Source organism: Octopus bimaculoides, chromosome 4 (genome assembly GCF_046866305.1).
Source record: "Octopus bimaculoides isolate indiv1 chromosome 4, ASM4686630v1, whole genome shotgun sequence".
NCBI classification, from domain to species: domain Eukaryota; kingdom Metazoa; phylum Mollusca; class Cephalopoda; order Octopoda; family Octopodidae; genus Octopus; species Octopus bimaculoides.
In genome coordinates, this window is record NC_142931.1 from 19,083,420 (window position 1) to 19,103,161 (window position 19,742).

At 36.8% G+C, this 19,742-nt stretch overlaps 1 protein-coding gene across 1 annotated transcript in view; it reads right to left on the reverse strand.

Annotated features, from left to right (window-relative positions):
* The window catches only part of LOC106881454 (sortilin), a 53,738-nt gene extending 48,024 nt beyond the window's left edge, over positions 1-5,714 (reverse strand). Inside the window, exon 1 of the mRNA XM_014931842.3 lies at positions 5,432-5,714. Within this exon, the coding sequence (XP_014787328.1) occupies positions 5,432-5,683 (252 nt within the window). The 5' untranslated portion in view covers positions 5,684-5,714. The remainder of the gene's footprint in view (positions 1-5,431) is intronic.
* Positions 5,715-19,742: the final 14,028 nt, after the last annotated feature.

A 19,742-nucleotide genomic window follows, 5' to 3' on the forward strand; every position in this document is an offset into this window, starting at 1 on the left:
TACTAACAAACATGGACTCCTGTCAAAGTAAGTTTAGTAAGTAACAAGAAAACAGCATCACACTTCCTTCCTTAATCATGAGTAGCAACCAGCTGGAGCCCTGAAAAATCACTCCAATTGTTGGATCTTACAATCACCAAGGATCTATCCTGGCAAAAGCATAGCCTTAAAATAGCTAGGTTTGCATCCCAACAATTACCCACTCACTTCAGGACCAGAAGATACTTCAGTCTACAACAGTTATTGATATGCTCAGGTGAGATCCACAATGAAGTGTTGCTGTCATATTTGGGACCATGCTGTTGTGCACACACAGACATCCTAGACCACCTCCAGAAAAGGGCCAGCTGTCTGAATGGCATAAACTTACTCACAGATATTATCCAGCTTCTGGTCCAAAGGCATGCTGTTTCCTCTCTCTGCCTTTTTTCTACCACTCCTATAAGGGCCTTTGTTCCTCAGATCTGGCTGAGCGCATGTCACCCTACACAAACTCTCCTATCCCATTTGTTTCTCCTCTTTCTATCATCTCTGATGTGTTCACCTCAATCTCATGATTCCGATTCCTAGTCCTTCTTCCCTAGAATGCTGGCATTCCAGAATACCATACTTGCCCATGTCTTTCCTTCAGATGTTGAGTTAAAAAGTCTCAAAAGGAACATTAATGGCATCAGTCTCACTAGTCTAAATGGACCAGCAAAGGCTATGGACACTGCTTCTGCTCTTCCCCTTCTACCAGACCCCAGCAAGTGTAAAACTATGTAAAGCCAAGTTAAAAACTGCAGCAACTGTGGTTCTTCACGTCTTTTTAGGTCCCGTCTTACATAGGGAAAAGACAGTTTAGCTGTCGTTAACTGAGCCACTTCAACAGATTCAGCAAATCAAAACTACTGCTTTCTACCAAGTCTGTTGATAATGTTAAGGACACAACAACACGCTAACAGCCTGATGATGTGGAAGTAGCTCTGAATGTCAATTGTGCAATTACATTGGGTTAAATGTAAACTGAGTGGATACCCCATTCAAAATATAATTTGAGTACTTGTGTAGCATGCTCCGTCATTCTGATTTCCCTTTTAAAATTATTATTAATTACCAAACCTATTGATAGGCATTTAACTTCTTGTGATAGTTCAAAACTAGAGCTAGTTGGCAGTACAACAGCTTTGCTTGTCTTTGGAGCTGAAAACAGCTTTTTTGTGGGTAATAACCCTTATCAGTGCAGACATTCCCGAAGGGTACATCATGTTACTATATCTCTGGTTATTTGCCATCGATAAACGGTTATAATGCATAACAGTACAGTTGAGATCAAATTTGTTCAGGATGCTCAGTTCGAGTACAGCCAAGAGAGGAGGTTTAAAATTATTTTCACTATCTTAAAATAATGGGAATTCTAACTCCATGGTCTGTATGGAAGTATCAATAATGCATCACTAATTGTCTGAATGTGAAAGAAAGAATGCACACAGATTACAAAGTCCATTCAAATGACAAGATTCAAACTATCTCATCTTGAAAACCACATAGATGAGCAAGGAACAAAGATTTTGTTTTCTTCAATTGATGCAAAGAATACATATTGACAGGTTTGCTTCAATGAAAACTAAAATTATCATATAACGTCCATTGTCCATGCTGGCAATGGGTTGGACAGTTTAACTGAGCTGGTATGCTGGAAGGCTTAAAATTACGGATGTAATAAATATAAACAATGATTTCCAACAAGGTAAATATTTTTCAGATGGGCCTTGAAAACAACAGTACTGTTTTCAGTATTATATGGAGTCTATAATGAAGAGAATTACTAGTATAATTATCTCTCAGGATGTCATACTCCTGCTAATCCTTACAATGTTTTAATGAGTAGTACAGGTACAACATTGATTTCCTAGAACCTTTGGTTCCAAAGTCTTTCTAGATTACTGATTTTTCCAAAACAGAGATAGCTCCTTGGTCAACATGCTCTAAATTAAACAACTATTAAATTTACCTAAAAAAATTAAATGAAATACAGGTACCAGTAGATTAGTCTGGTGGCTGTGGGAAATTGAAGTACCTGTTCATAAATTAATGCAGATTATAAACGGTTATGGACCATCAGTGTCTCGAAAGTTGGTGTTGTATCTACCTGTACAATATCAGCATTGAGGAGGTACTGAATCTCAAAAGAGATTTAGGAGCAACAAAAATATGACCAACACAATTTATGTTTTCCAGTTGGAATCATGTTATATTTAGTATTCTAAATAGTTATTTCATTTTATTTTCTATTCTTTTATTAATATAGACATAAGTACAATGAAGGATATAAAATATGATTGCTGTTTCTATCGACAAAACAGTTTTGATGTGCCACTTGGTAAATGGCATATCAAAACTCTTTTAACCACTATACGAATATAAATAATGCCAACTCCCGATATTGGATTACCTAATCTAGTTTCAGTTATTAATGCCCTCAATTTACTGAGCTAAATAAGGACAGCATTTGTGTTAAACTTCATTTTAATTTTATATCAAGCTTCGGTCAAATTTGTCTTTCACTTTTCTGGAAAGGCCATCAAATTAACTACCAAATTCCCTCCCATAAACGTATTTCGGTATAGGGTGAGTAGAAATCAAAATAAAAATATACAAGGTCTTAAAAAAAAAAAAAAAAAAAAAAAATTATTAGCAAGAACTCCTTTAAATCGTCAACCAGCAATATCAAATAAAGCATTGTCCTCATTATCACTATCTTAGTATCTATACCTGTGTTGGAAGGAGTTGTAGTGACCTACTAGGTTTATCATTCAACATTATCATGCTTGTGTCGGCCTCAATATCCTTAGTACCGACCTCAGGTATTTTCTATTGCTCTCACATCACACATTTTCACTCTACAGGTGAATGTATCCAAACAGTATACATTAAATATGCACCACTCATGTAAACACCAGTTGATACTTTTTAACGAGCAGCAGCTTTTACTAATAAATCAGTAGAGAAAGAATATGAAAAATCAACGACTCCTAATTTTGGATTCTATTATTCTAGCGGATTCAGCAACAGAAAGTGGAATATACTTTCTAATATGAAAATTATAGAGCGCTTGTTTTCTAATATCAACATAGGTATTAAAATAAAAACATTAACGGGGTGAATGAAAAAGAGTATTTTAGGAAGACTTACTAATTAAATTTTAAAAAAAAGTCAGATATAATAAGATAAATTATCTGCAATTCATTATTATTATTAAGACTATTTCTTCCTAAATTTTTGTGTTTCACAGGAAGTTAAAACAAATTAAAAATTATAACCGGTTATATCAGAAATTTAGAACAAAGAAAATTGAATTTTCTTTACTTAGGTACAGCGTTTAATAATTGTTTGGATATACGTACATAATACAAATGACGACAAGAAGCGGAGGGGGGGGGGCATTCAACAAAGCAACGATATACTCTCTCTCAAAATATGTATATATATTAAATTGTTCCTAATGACAGGTGTTATATAATTTCATAGCCATATAACACGAATATGACTACCCTACTAACTGCTGTATCATAAGCTGTTGTTTAGAATTACAGTATAACGTTTACGTTACGTTATACAATGTTTAGGATACTGTCGACGAATAAGTATAGATTAAATAAGAAAGTATCCAGCCGGTTCTAAACAGTCCCCCAAGATCCCTATTATATAGTGAGGGGGAGGGCGAAGACTGAATAGGTGACGAACAAAGTACCATGTTTAATAACATTAAAGTAGGTTTGAAACTTGTCCGACACCATGACAAAAAAAGAATAATATCAATGCAAACTCAATCTTGTTTTAAGAGGAAGAAGGGACAAGAAATTACGTTTAAATATAAATGAGGTTGGTATTCGTCAATTTGAGATTCACTGGATTGAGATGACAACAGTAAACAATAGTTCGAGTTTCAAAATGAAAGTATTTTCTCTGTTAGGAGTTTGTATTTTATGCGAGTCAGTTTTATAAGAAAAGAGGTTAGCTAAGAAGAAATACAGATACACGTGAAGAATATTTTAGAAAGGTATATATATAATAGGTTAAAGAACGAACATTTGATGTTGTTTACCCAAAGTGACTCATGACTGAGCAAACCTACGACCAAAAAGCACTTTAGGCATGACAATTTCGCCTTATTTTTGTTTTCAGGTTGTAGACTACTTTATGAAATGTGCCCTTGTAATTTTTGTCTTTTTTTTTGGGGGGGGGGGGGGACAGAAAGATGTAATTTCAGAGGGGTTTGGTTGCTATTTCTAACAGGTCGAGCGGCTGCGTGGAGGACCTTTCGTTGGCTCGCATGACTAAAATATTAAGCGTCTGCAATTCAGTTTCATCCATTTCTGCTTAAAAATCGTGTTTTACTAACACAACCGATTCAACAAAATTATAATAGATGTAACATTTTCAGTTTTATAACTGATTAGTCATCTTGTTTTTTTTTTCATTACGATATTCAATATATTCGGCTCTTTAATATTTAGTTTCCTCGATGATTCTAACTGAAATTATGAATAGTATCACATATTTGTTGTCTTTGTATCAATATTTTCACCACAATACAAAAACATATTTAAGATTATTAAAAGCTACAACGACTTTCGTCGCTACCAGACGTTCATTATGCTAACATGAATATGAAAATCTATTTTATAAACACACTGAGTTGTGTGCATCTGTATGCATTACAACATCAGGCAAGGAATAGGAATTGTTCGGATTTTAAGATGTAAAAATTATTACGAGTTGATCGAGAAGAAAAAAAAAAGGTTAATGTAACGTATCGATGTGTTCAAGATAAATGGTGAAATAAATATAATACTGAATCGTGAACAATGTATACCATACACTAATAAACAACCACACCTTACATTCAATGCATATTATGAGGCTGCTCACTAACAATATAAACACAACAAGGAAGCAAATATAAACGTAAATACGAAGTTTCAATAATAAACCATTTAAATTAAATCAAAAAGGCAGCAGGAATTGTTTAAATTTGGAAAGAGACCATCAAATAAGAAATATATTTAGAAGTGTTTGGTTGCAAACTCGTTGATGTTTACAGCGTAAATAGATCAACCATATGATTGAATTTCACAAATTTAACTTCAGTAGGAGAGGGTAATATTAGGGAGGATACGTTTAATACATACGCAGCACATAAATACGGGCGTGTGTGTTTTAGTGTAATAAATATTTTCATTTTTGGTTACTTATGGAAGACTGAGGTGGTTTTATTTCCATCACGTCTTCTCAAGCCTTGAAAACGATCTTGAACTTGCACAGACAAGACATTCATTAGCCACAGATTTAATAAGGTTAATTAGTTGTTGCTATTGCGTTTTTTTTTAAAGAATAACATTAAAAATTCCTATAACGAATAAAAAAAAAGAAAGAAAATTATACACACCTCTTCGTGTATACTCTTATTATTCTTCAAATCTTGTAAGAATTTCTCTTCTTGTTCCTGACACTTGTTGTCAACACTGCGTTTAAATCGTGTTTGCGACTTACTGTACTCATATTTTGAGGTTGAAACGTCTCTTTTTTCCATGTGAATAACCTCCCGAGCTTTTACATGGTTATGGACAAGAAAAACCAACAAAAAGAGAAAGAATAGTTGATAAGGTGATGCAAAATGACGAGCCAGTAACGACGCCATTCTGAAGATCGCTACTGTTAACCTCTCCTATGTGAGAAGATACAAATAAACTGGGACAGTTATTTGTATCATGTGACTTGAGTGTAAAAACGAAAGAGCGACTCGTTTATCTGTCAAAAGCACGTGTTTAGTTCATGCTTGTTACTGAGTGCAGCGGAAGAACTTTATTAGTTTGTTTCACGATTTTACTATCGTTTTCTCCTCATATCAACACGCAATCTCTCGCCTCTTGCATTTAAAATAATAATTCTGTCCGACTCTCTTCGGGTTTCCTGTCTTGTATTCTTAATAACAATATTGATTTCTGAAATAAACTTGGAAAAAGGTTACATATTTTATGAGAGAGGGATATATTAATCATATTAACTACAGTGTTAGTTGATACTACTTATTTTATCGACCTTAGTACGATGAAACTTAAAGTCTGCCTTGACTGGATTCGAACTCAGAACATAGAGTACTTAATGATTTCTAACAGTGACACAAACAATGAGGAGGGAAGATAGTTGAATATATAACATCCAATACTTGATAAGTACTTATTTTATCGAACCCTAAAGTATAAAAGTAAAGTCGCCTCACAAAGTTCTTTGCTTTGTTTTTTGTTTTGCTTACTCAGCGCGTAGTTCTGTAACCAAATACTCAGATAAAGAGAACATCATAAAGACAGATCACAAAAAGTGTGTATGTGGGATACACAGAATACAAGTAAGGTACAAAAAGCAAAAACAAAAAAAAAGACAATAAATAACAAATCAAATGAAATAAAATCCTCCTGATACAAGAGGACTTTCAACTAGGTCTAATTAAGGTATCTCACAGTTTCAAGACCACTTTGATCATTAAGGGGCATGTAACCTGTCATTCTTTGATCTCTAGGTATGCTTTGAGTGGTATCGTTCACTCCTGCCATTTTGTAACTGTCACCTACTTTTTAACAAATTTACTTCTGGTGAGCACACCCTTCTCTACCCTTCCCTTCCTTTCCAAGTGGAATTTGAAGCAGTTGATGATGACTTGACCAAAAACAACAATATCTGCCTTCAGTCCTTTCAGCCTCCTCTACCACCCAACCTCTTTTATCATATATTACCAGAAAGAATACTACTTGACCTTCTTGTTTAAAGGAAGGTTGCAGAGCAATTTTCACAATTCAGCTGATAGCTGGATCTGTCCTACATGCAACAATAATTGTTTGATATAACTCCACAAGTTGGTAATGCACAGATACTAAATTGTATTCCAAATGGTATCATTGCTTTGCATGTATCTGAGACAGTCCTAGCTGATGGCACTTGTATGCCTGTAGAGTTTATCTTGAACAAGTAGTGCCACTCAGTAGCGCTAGCAGGCCAAGGATTTATGGAAGTCTTTGTAGTCCTTGGCCTAAAGTTCTCTGGAACAGGCAAGTCAGTTCATCCTTGTTGTTATTCAGAACCCTCCCTGAGAACATTGTTATTCTTCCCTGTCACTAATCCCCTATGAATTACTAACATGGAACCTCCACTGACTGCATTGCCTGCCAAGGAGGGGGTAAACATCTCACAACATTCCACACATGCTCAGACATAGTATTTACTTCACTCAGGGCATCAACTTCACTGAAGAGATGAGCTACAGAAAGATATGCCTTACAAATGGAGACTATATCTACTCACCATCTGGGAATTTATGTAGAAATTGCAACCCCAGCATATATCTGTGCAATACCAGCCATGGTATATTGAACACCATGGGGCTGAGAATATTGACAGCAGATGGACTGTCTGACAAGTGGAACCCATCCCTTCCACAAGAAGCAGATAAAAACTGAGGCAAGTCATGATGGTCAATTGGTAAATTATGACAGAAACAATGTATTGATAAATGCTTGCCATCTCTGCTGTCTTTTCAAGGATAGCATCCTCTCAGCTCATTTCTGGGTCAAACTAGCTACCTTGCTTGTAACCACATCTCAGTTTCTATCTACCTAGCAGTCCAGAATAATCCATATCCTGAACAGTTTAACCAGTCTTTCAATCTAACACTCCATGACACTGTCTGATTGGCATGGACTTGCCTCACCAGGTGTTAAGCTGTAAGCCCACTGACTTGCAAGAGTTAATCTGCACCATCTGTCATTATCTCATATTCTTCTAGAACTGTGCCAACCGGCCTCACTTGTGTTGTGTCTGCCACTTTAACTGTGGGTCACCTGAAAGACAGAAATGAAAGACAGAAGATGGAATATACAAAAAATTATTATTAATCACAATTGTTTTGACACATCTAGCATCACCTGATGACATACATCTGCGCTGCCAGAGGCTCCTGAACCAGTTGTTGAGTGTCCCAACCATGAGGAATCGATGCTAGATGTGTTGAAACAATTGTTGTGTTAAATAATAAATTCTTGTATATTCCATCTTTCATTTGCCATATACATACATATTTTTATAAATTCTTATAAATTTTTATCATGTCTCATGTATATTGTATATTGTATATTGTGGAGAATTTCGATAATTTGAAATGGATTGAATGAATTTATACACCGACCTCTGAAATTTGCTTCTCTCCTTCTTAATTTTATACATATACACACACACATATATATATACATATATCATCATCATCATCATCATCATTTAACGTCCGCTTTCCATGTTAGCATGGGTTAGATGATTTGACTGAGGACTGGCGAACCACATGGCTGCACCAGGCTCCAATCTGATCTGGCAGAGTTTCTACAGCTGGATGCCCTTCCAAACGCCAACCACTCTGAGAGTGTAGTGGGTGCTTTTATGTGCTACCGGCACGAGGGCCAGTCAGACGGTACTAGCAACAGCCATGCTCAAATAGTGTTTTTTATGTGCCACCTGCACAGGAGCCAGTCCAGCGGCACTGGCAATGACCTCGCTTGAATGTTTTTTCATGTGCCACTGGCACAAGTGCCAGTAAGGTGATGCTGGTAACGATCATGCTCAAATGGTGCTTTATATATATATATATATATATATATATATATATATATATATATATATATTATATAATTGCTAAATGAATAAATATTCGAAAATATTTATATAGATATTATTATTAATTATCATTATTAGTAAAATGAATAATAACAATAATATCGGTGGCCAACAAACAAAAGCCGATAAATGACAAATCCAAAATTTTATAATTAATTTATAATTATCATAGGGCACGTGTGGTGCCAGCATTGCTGTGAAAATCACAAAAAATACTCGAAGAAAACCTCCAATCACTGGAAAAATAACAAGCACAACAGAAATCAGGCTACGAACAAAAACATTAACTTACCATCTTGGCAGTGGCAGTAAGCCATAGAATGAGGAAATATATATATATATATATATATATAAATTATGAGTTAGAGTTTATGGAACCGTCTAAGGGATAAATGTATTCATAGGCACTACTGGTGTATTACCTCACTATGTATAGGCCTTGCTATAAGGTTAAGAGTAGTTGGTAGTTTAAATGGTAAACCGTGGTTTAATATATATATGGGGTGTGATGGGTAAATTGTCACCATTTTATATTTTTAATTTCATGCATGTGCATAGTTTGTTTTTGATTTTGTTGACTACACAGTATCGTAGGGTCAGTTGGGCACCATCTGTGAGAAAAACAAACAGTACCATGATGCAATTCACTCTGCCAGAAATTCGGAAATGACATGCTGTACTTCTTGGCATTCACACCAGAAGTTCCAATACGAACATGTCAGAGTGTTGGGTATCAATCTGAGTCCCCAAAACATGTACCAAGAGTGATAAAAATCAAACATCCAGTCAACATCGTGCTGTTTGCAGTGATCGCTTGTGATGGTGATGTTATTCCTCCATTCATCTTCTCACATGGTCAAGAGGGTGGCTGCTGGGAGACCCTGTGTCTGGCAACAGGACTCTGCACCATATTACACAAGCAGGAGAACCTAATCATGGTATTCAGACAATTTCTGTGACCACATCACCCCTAACATCTAGCTACCTAACACCCCACACTGCATCCCCCCTGATTATTATGTGTGGGGTGCAGTTAACTGGAAGACCAACAAAACTCCTTGTAACACCAAAGATGAACTGAAGGTAAGGATTATGGCAGCATTCACCAACTTAAACAAGGAAACTGTCCAGAAGAGTTGCAGGAGATTCTGATGTTGTCTGGAGGGTGTGGTTGAAGCCAATGGCGATTTTATTGAATAAATTTACTCTTTAGTATTTCAAGATATTTTTATGTTATTTTGGTATATATATATCTATTAAAATGTGTAATTTAGACAACAGTTTATTCACTGGGCCCTATATATAATTTAAATTTAAACGCTTACATTCTGGTGTTTGCTGAATTTTCTTGAGAACAATCTTTTCTTAGTGGTCAGACCATAAGTGGTCTTCTTCTAGCAAAAAGGATGTCCACTTAGTGTGTATATAAATATATACATATAGTGTAGTATATTGCCACTTAAGTGTGGCTGACCCCTAGGGGTGGATGTTACTGTTGCTTTTAGCCCCAGGAGGACATCTCCTCCAGCTGGCTTATCGACACACGACTGTGTCCTGTTTGCCAAGGGAAGTTATCCCTCTCACCACGATCTGCAGCACGAACGGATCCGGATTTCAGGGTTATTTCCCTTCGTCGGCGTTCGATAGCTACTGACCTTGGTGAGAGAGACAAAAACCTGGCAATCTTATATCTTCTTTTCCAGTGAAATTCTTCACTGATATCGAAAAGGTGAAAACAAGCAATGTTAATTCTCTAAATGAAGTATTAACAGTAACTGCACGATAAAGTGTAGTATATTGCCACTTAAGTGTGGCTGACCCCTAGGGGTGGATGTTACGGACACAAACACACATATATACACACACACAGAGATGTGCACAAAACCAGTCCCAAAAACCAGTGAACCATGACAGACTGTCACAGACCAACCAAAAAAAAAAAAATCCTCTTTAACTCTTCTTCCCTCCCACCCCAGCTAGCCAGTCATACTGTCTCTTAAGACAGTAAAACATTCCCTCAATATACACAAGAGAAAAAGGCCAGGTCAGTTCCTCCTCAATTTTATTCGATTGTCAAAGAATATGTATAAGAATATGTATATGTATTTTTCCATATGTGTATTTTCATACACTGTTTTTAACAATTTCACCTTAATATCAGAGAATGTGTGACAATCAGTATGTAACACTACTACAAGGTTCATACAAAGCTTTATACTTTAAATATATTTTATCATCAAAGAATGTATATATGCATTTTAATACTCAAACTGTTTTTTAACATTTTTTATTATTCTCAAAGACTTTTGATAATCTTTTTCTAAAAAAGTGAAACCGGTTAAGTAAATAAATATTTTTAAAAAATAAGTGCATTTTCAAACCTTCTTTCATATATATATATATATATATATATATATATATATACACACATAAATATATATATGCGTGTGTGTGTGTATGCATAAGTTATTTGTAACAGGAACCACAGATGGCCAATAGCAAAAGTTCTTTGAAAGCTTTATGCAGTATAAAGGAAAACAATAGTGTTATGTATCCAATGGAAATAGTGAGTTCACAAACTATCTGTTGGAATCCTAACTTAAGGTGCAACAGCTGGACTGGAATAGCGACCAACATGAGCAGGCATATGATATAAAAGTACATAAAGGGCTATTGAGTGACCGAGTGACAACTTGGAAAGACAGGTTTGGTTATTTAGCTGATATATATGCCACACAGAAGGGGGTGGGGGAGGTCAATTGATAGCATTATGTCTAGGATCTGAGGATGAGAGGGAGATCTTGTGAAACTTCTAACTTCATTGGAAACAAAATTCTCTCTTCTCAAAAGCCAAGTACAGACGGCGTAAGGCATTTCATAGAAGGGAGATGCATTTATGTTTGTCACTGCTATGATCATTGTTGTTTACATTGTTTTGTTAGCATTATTGTCATCATCATCATCATCATCCTCATCATCATTTTACATCTGTTTTCCATCATGGCACAGTTTAGACTATTAGACAGGCTCCAACAAACCAGAGGACCGTATCATCCTCCGATATCTCACTTTTGGCATGGCTTTTATGGCTGGATAACTTTCCTAAGTGCAACAACTTTACAGAGTGTAATATGTGTTATTTTTCATGGCATCACCAGTATAGAGACCGCCATGAAGTCGACAAGACTAAAAACTGCTCTGAAACTTTGCGCTGTCTCTACTCAGTTCTTTATGAACCATTTGTAGAGTGTACTGTGTGCTTTTTGTGGCACCAGCATTGGTGGGGTTGTTTTGTAGTTTGCAAGACAAAAGACAGCAACTCCTCTCACTGCATGCTGGATTGATTTAGTGTTGTGAGAGGATAGCAGTGGAGAGAATAACTGAAGGAACTGTATTTGGTGATGGGGGTAGTAATGGTTGTCAGATTTCGGTTGTGAAAGTAGAAACACTTAACAAGAATAAGTAGTGCTTTCCAGATATAGTATGTATGTGTGTGTGTGTGTGTGTGTGTGTGTACAATTTTAACTTGAAAGAATTATTGAGCACAAGCAAACTGATGGATGTGTGTGATGAATTTGTATAGATAACAATGAAGGAAAGATATGATGGTTTGGGTATGTTACACAAATGTAGGGTTTCCATTATTTGGTCGCAGAGCTACCCATAGCAGGCATGTTAATTCTTCTAAAGTTCTCATTGATAAGGTACCACAATCCACAACCTGCCCAAATCATGCCACTTTGAGAAATAACCTACTGACCATGATTGCAATCACATTCATTATGTCGATAGCAAAAACTGCCATTAGGTCACAACAACCAAAACCATGACAGACACAACCATGACAACATCCACTTTGACAACCAAGACAACTATAACCATAATGGCCTTGGCAACCAGAATCAATGACACAAAATATGACCAAGACTATAATGACTGTGGAGACTGAAATAAACGCTAAAATAAATTGTACTGGTTACTGCAATATTGATACTGGTGATGATGATGGCATATCTATGTCTAAGACGTATTCATACATACATACATACATACATACATATGCATGTCTAGATATGCAACTATATGCATGAGAATACATACATACAACATACAAATCTGCACATACATACATGCATGCATGCATACTTACATACATGCATATATACATACAAGCAAAAATACTCCATTGTTGATGTTGAAATTCTAATGAAGGAGCCTTGGATCTAAGTTAGAAGCTGGTTCTTTCTCTATTGGCAAGAGATCTTGAAGTATACTGAATAATGACATACATACATAATATATATATATATATATATATATATATATATATATATATATATATATATATATATATATATATATATATATATATGTATGTATATCATCATCATCGTTTAACGTCCGCTTTCCATGCTAGCATGGGTTGGACGATTTGACTGAGGACTGGTGAAACCGGATGGCAACACCAGGCTCCAGTCTAATTTGGCAGAGTTTCTACAGCTGGATGCCCTTCCTAACACCAACCACTCAGAGAGTGTAGTGGGTGCTTTTACGTGTCACCCGCACGAAAACGTCCACGCTTGAAATGGTGTCTTTTATGTGCCACCCGCACAAGAACCAGTCCAGGGGCACTGGCAACGATCTTACTTGGCTTGCCGGGTCTTCTCACGCACAACACATTTCCAAAGGTCTCGGTCAGTAGTCATCGCCTCGGTGAGGCCCAATGTACGAAGGTCTTGCCTCACCACCTCAGCCCAGGTCTTCCTGGGCCTACCTCTTCCACGGGTTCCCTCAACTGTTAGGGTGTGGCACTTTTTCACGCAGCTATCCTCATCCATTCTCACCACATGTCCATACCAGCGCAATCGTCTCTCTTGCACACCACAACTGATGCTTCTAATGTTCAGCTTTTCTCTCAAGATACTTACACTCTGACGGGTATTCACATTGACATTACACATCCAACGGAGCATACTGGCTTCATTCCTTGTGAGCTTACGTATGTCCTCAGCAGTTACAGCCCATGTTTCACTGCCATGTAGCATGGCTGTTCGTACGCATGCGTCATACAGTCTGCTTTTTACTCTGAGTGAGAGTCCCTTTGTCGCCAGCAGGGGTAAGAGCTCTCTAAACTTTGCCCAGGCTATTCTTATTCTAGCAGCTACACTTTCAGCGCACCCACCCCCACTACTAACTTGGTCGCCCAGATAGCGGAAGCTATTATAAATTGGTCAGTTTTTCATAAGTCCCACAAAAGCACACTCTAAAAAATTTTTGGGAGCAGTAATATTTTATAAAGTTTTTGATTGTGGCTGATCACAAAATTACCATTGGTATATTATTGCTCTTAGTAATATAGGCAGCCCATGAGACCTGCTGGATGGAGGCACATAACCTCTTTACTAATGAGGTCAGAATACAGTCTTGGTCAGCAAGGTTGTGAAAAAGACATCTGAAATGAAATTCTTAGAAGTGGAAACCTCTTCTGGGCAAGATGGAGTTATTTCACTTTGAACAGTTCCAGTTGTGTCCAAAAAGGATCAGTTTATATACAATTTCTGTTCACTAGTCAGCAAGTGGGAAAGTCCATGTCTTCGACATGAATTTTTGCTCATGAGTGCACCAACTAAACATCTCACTTTTGGAGTTTAAAAAGGCCTCTGGATCAAGTGAAGTTTTTAGGATCCTTGTCCTCTTGGCTAAGCAAAGCTTGCATCATCTGCTCCCATTGAGGGGTTCCAGGCTATTCCAGAAGCTTCCATTTAATTCTGTACGACATTCTCCTTTCTTTTAAATACCATATGTAGTTGGCCAGAGATGTAACATTGCACCTATCTGTTATGATGATACTATCATAATAATAATAATGATGATGATTTCAAATTTTGGCACGAGGCCAGCAATTTCAGGGGTGGGTTAAGTTAATTACAATGTTTTTAGTGCTCAACTGGTAATTATCAATGCAGAAAGGATGAAAGGCAAAATTGACCTCAGCAGAATTTGAACTCAGAAGGTAGACAGATGAAATGCCACTAAGTTTTTTGCCCCATGTGCGAATGATTCCGTCAGCTCACCACTTTAATAATAATAATAATCCTTTCTATTAAAGGTACAAGGCCTGAAATTTGGTGGGAGGAGACTAGTCAATTACACCAGCCCCAGTGTTTCACTGGTACTTATTTTATCGATCCTGAAAGTATGAAAGGCAAAGTTGACTTTAATGGAATTTAAACTCAGAATGTAATGATGGGCGAAATACGGCTAAGCATTTTGTCCAGTGAGCTAACAATTCTAGCAGCTCACCGCTTTAATAATAATAATAATAATAATAATAATGATAATAATAATAATAATAGTGTATGGAATGCAAGAGGATAATGTAAAAGTGATACCAGTGGTTATCAGAGTGTTGAGCTCAATCCCATTGAAACTTCTTAAGGCAACTGGAAATCCCATGCAAGATTGATGTCTTGCGAAAAGCAGCCTTATTGGGCACAACGCACATCTTAAGGAAAGTATTATCTGTCTGAGGTCCTTGGTGTGACTTGACAGATGACTAAAGACTCCGGTGCATTTTTACCTACACTGTGTTACAAAGGAACAACAACAACAATAATAATAATAATACTGCTACCCTGATGCAGTATAAGGCAGTGGCTCTCATGACTTCTTATCTTAACTGATTGGAAGTTTTATCACATACATGTTTTGTCTTGGTGTAAAAGATGGGCTACAGCAAATATTCTGCTCAATACCACAGATTTGCTTGTCAGTTGTTTGACCTTAAACAGTTTGACTTTAACCACCCTTGGTGGCTGATGATGTTTGCATCTTTGATCGTGAGCAGAAGTAGTTGGGGAGCTTCATAGCCATATGCTGAGAGGAAATCTTTGGGGGTTTGAATAATTCACCTCTGGAAACATGGGTGTTTTGTTCAACATTCTTAAGTAACTCTTATTCAGGGACCTTTTGAGTAGGATTGGCTACTTGACCTGAAGAAAATTCTAAGTGGGCTCTTCCTGCAAGACCATGTACTGTTTATTTTGATATGAGATCATCATGTCATACACATATGGTTGTGCTGCATGTGCCTGTTGTACCGTTATCAGATGGGTAGTCATGATGGGTATATTGGACTTCATATATTTGTACCCCAGTGTCATTTTGATGACATGCGCTAGTCTCTCACTCAACAATACTGTTATTAACAATCCTTTCTAACAAAGGCACAAGGCCTGAAATTTGCAAGGAGGGGGTCTAGTCGATTGCATTGACCCTAGTACTTAGCTGGTAATTATTTTATCAATCCTGAAAGGATGAAAGGCAAAGTCGACCTAGGTGGAATTTGAACTCAGAACATAGCAATGAGTGAAATACCACTAAGCATTCATCCAACATACTGATGATTCTGCCAGTGCACTGCCTAACTGCTATTATTTCTAATAAAAATAATGATATAACTTTAAAAAAAACGATAAATATCGCCCTTTCAAAGCGTAGCCAGGTTCATGGGCCTGGTTTCCCGGTTTCTATGGCGTATGTGTTCCCCCCAGCTGGACGGGACGCCAGTCCATCGCAGCGTTACTCAAGAAACAGGAAGAAAGAGAGAGAGAAAGTTTGGGCGAAAGAGTACAACAGGGGTCGCCACCACCCCCTGCCGGAGCCTCGTGAAGCTTTAGGTGTTTTCGCTCAATAAACACACACAACACCTGGTCTGGGAATCGAAACCGCGATCCTCTGACCGTGAGTCCGCTGCCCTAACCACTGGGCCATTGCACCTCATATAACTTTAAACTATAATAATAATAATAATAATAATAATAATAATAATAATAATAATAATAATAATAATAATAATAATAATTATTATTATTATTATTAAAAAAAATGCTTTCTAATTGATGTCTCAATACCAGCAGATGACAACGTTTCTCGAAAAGAAATGGAAAAACTTTCAAAATACAAAGACCTGGAAATAGAGGTAACTCGAATGTGGAATCTAAAAACAGAAACAATTCCTATCATAGTAGGTGCCTTAGGTATAATAAAAAAATACTCAGACAAATACATAACAAAAATACCAGGACTTACAAATATATGTAACATACAGAAAATTGCACTACTGGGTACTGCACACATTCTACGCAAAACACTTTCAATACAGTAAACATAAAAGCACCACAGCAAACCACAGCACATACCCAAGGCGCACAGAGCTGCGCTCGGTAGTGAAGTGAAAGCACGTTATAAAAATAAAACTACTGAACAATAATAATAATAATAATAATAATAATAACCACAACAAAAATGGTATCAAATATAATTATCAAAATAACAATAATGGTTTCAAATTTTGACACAAGGCCAGCAAGTTCAAGAGTGGGGTTAAGTTGATTACATTGACCCCAAAGTTCAACTGCTACTTATTTTATCGATCCCGAAAGGATGAAAGGCAAAGTTAACCTTTGCGGAATTTGAACTTAGAATGCAAAGACAGGTGAAATGCTTCTAAGCATTTTGCCTAGTGTGCTAATGGTTCTGCTAGCTTGCCACCTTCATCATAATGGTTTTGAATTTTGGCATATGGCCAGCAGGTTTGAGGGACAGGGCCAATCAATTACATTACCTCCAGTGCTCAACTGGCATTTATTTCATTGACCCTGAAAGGATGAAATCCAAAGTCAACCTTGGCGAAATTTGAACTCAGAATGTACAGATGGATGAAATGCTGCTAAGCATTTTGCTCTGGAATGCTAACAATTCTGCCAGCATGCCACTTTTTTATAATGATATTATCAATATATATTACTATTGCTGTGCTGTTGCAGATGATGATGATGATGATCATGAAGAAGAGGGAAAGGAGGAGAAGAGAGGACAATAATGATAATATTGTATACAGTAACCCCTCACCATGTCATGATTCACCTATCGCGGTTCACCTGTTGCGGTTTATTATTTAAGCTTATGTTGATTCTTCCATGGTGTTGTTTTGCATTTATATTGTTGTTGGCACTCCGTCGCTTACGACGTGCAAGTGGCTGAGCACTCCACAGACACGTGTACCCTTAACGTAGTTCTCGGGGATATTCAGCGTGACACAGTGTAACAAGGCTGACCCTTTGAATTACAGGCACAACAGAAACAGGAAGTAAGAGTGAGAGAAAGTTGTGGTGGAAGAGTACAGAAGGGTTCACCACCAGCTCCTGCTGGAGCCTCGTGGAGCTTTAGGTGTTTTCGTTCAATAAACACTCACAACGCCCGGTCTGGGAATCGAAACCGCGAACCTTTGACCGCGCGTCCACTGCCCTAACCACTGGGCCATTTCGCCATCACTGCATTTATAATAAATATAACTATATACAAATTATAAAAATAATTAAAAAAAATATACAGTACAGTACTGTTTCTACTTCGCGGATTCTCACCTATCATGGGGGGTTTTGGAATGCAACACCCATGATAGTCAAGGCATTAGTGTAATAGTTATTTCATTGTTACTAACATTCATAATTTTCTAAGCAAAAATTAAAGCCTTATTTAAGAACACTGGAAAGATAGAAGTGTAATATTTGTCTATTGAATTTTAAAAAAAAGTACTTTTAATTTTTTTTGATTCCCTAACCAGTTAACTAAATCCCCAGAATTATCCCTGTTGTTGTAAATCTATATGCACCTTAACAACAAGTATTATTCTACTAATATTGGCTTGTTAACCCTACCCTATGGATGTGAAAACTGGAAAGTGACAAAAATGGAATAAAAAACAATGGACAGTGTTCAATTCACATGCTTAGGGTAAGTACTTGACAAATGGCTGCAAAAAGTCTGAAATAACACAATTGAGTTGACGGCAGGCATTAACAGGATTAGTAATGAGATGAGATGTAGATGCTTGAACCGGATCAGACATATCATCAGATAAAATCGGAAAAAACAATTGTATGGTTGCACTAAAATGGTAGAATGAGGTGAAAAGAGTAGCAGGGTGCCCTAAAACCACATGCTGAAAGATCATTCACAAGGAAGGGTGACAAGAAGGGTGGAGATGCTGGAATGAGACTGGAACAGTGGCAGAAAACAGATCTGGTTGGAGAGATCATGTTGTGGCCTTATGTGCCTCATGGCACAGAGAGAACTAACTAACTGACTAAGCCTACATATATCAGTGTCTGAGTTCTACTGTCAAGTTTTAATTTGTAATTACAGACCTGTCTTCATGCTGATATCATGTTAGTCTGCTTATAATTCTTATTTAGTTCCTTTTTTATAGAAGTCAAGCATGTAATTCAGTCAACAGAGTAGATGTTTCTAGTTTTTAAATAAATTACTTGTCCAGTATTGAGGTTGATGGTATTGATTAATGCCCTCTCATCAAACTTGCTGGCCTCGTGCCAAAATATGACACCATTAATTAGTGTTATTATTGTTTTCACTTGTCATTATAACTGGCATTTTTAGTCATTATGTTTAGTAATTTTCATTTATCATCATCATAATCATTACCATTAATATCATCATCATCACTAATGTCATCATCATTATTAATCTAAGGTTAAGTCTGTTACTTTTATTATCAATAATGGTAGAATTGTTATCATTAGTGTGCTGGGCATTTCATTCGTCTTCACATTCCGAGTTCAAATTCTGCTGAGGTCAACTTTGCCTTTCATCCTTCCAGGGTTGATAAATTAATTACCAGTTGAACACTGGGGTCAATGTAATCAATTAACCTCCTCCCCTCAAATTTCAGGCCTTGTGCCTATAGTGAAAAAGATTATTGTTATTGTTGTTGCTGTTGTTGTTGTTGTTGTTGTCGTCGCTGCTGCTGCTGCTGCTGCTGTTGTTGTTGTTGTTGTTGTTGTTGCAGTTGTTATTATTATTATTATTTTATGTTTGACTTTTGTTTTGCATTTGTACAAGTTGGATCCAAGTCTCACCCAGAGACCTCAAGAGACAACAAGTTAGAAGTTCATGTAGGTGTTATGCCTAGGGTACCATATATTTGGATTTGTACAGTTTTGTTCAAGTGAATGTTTAAG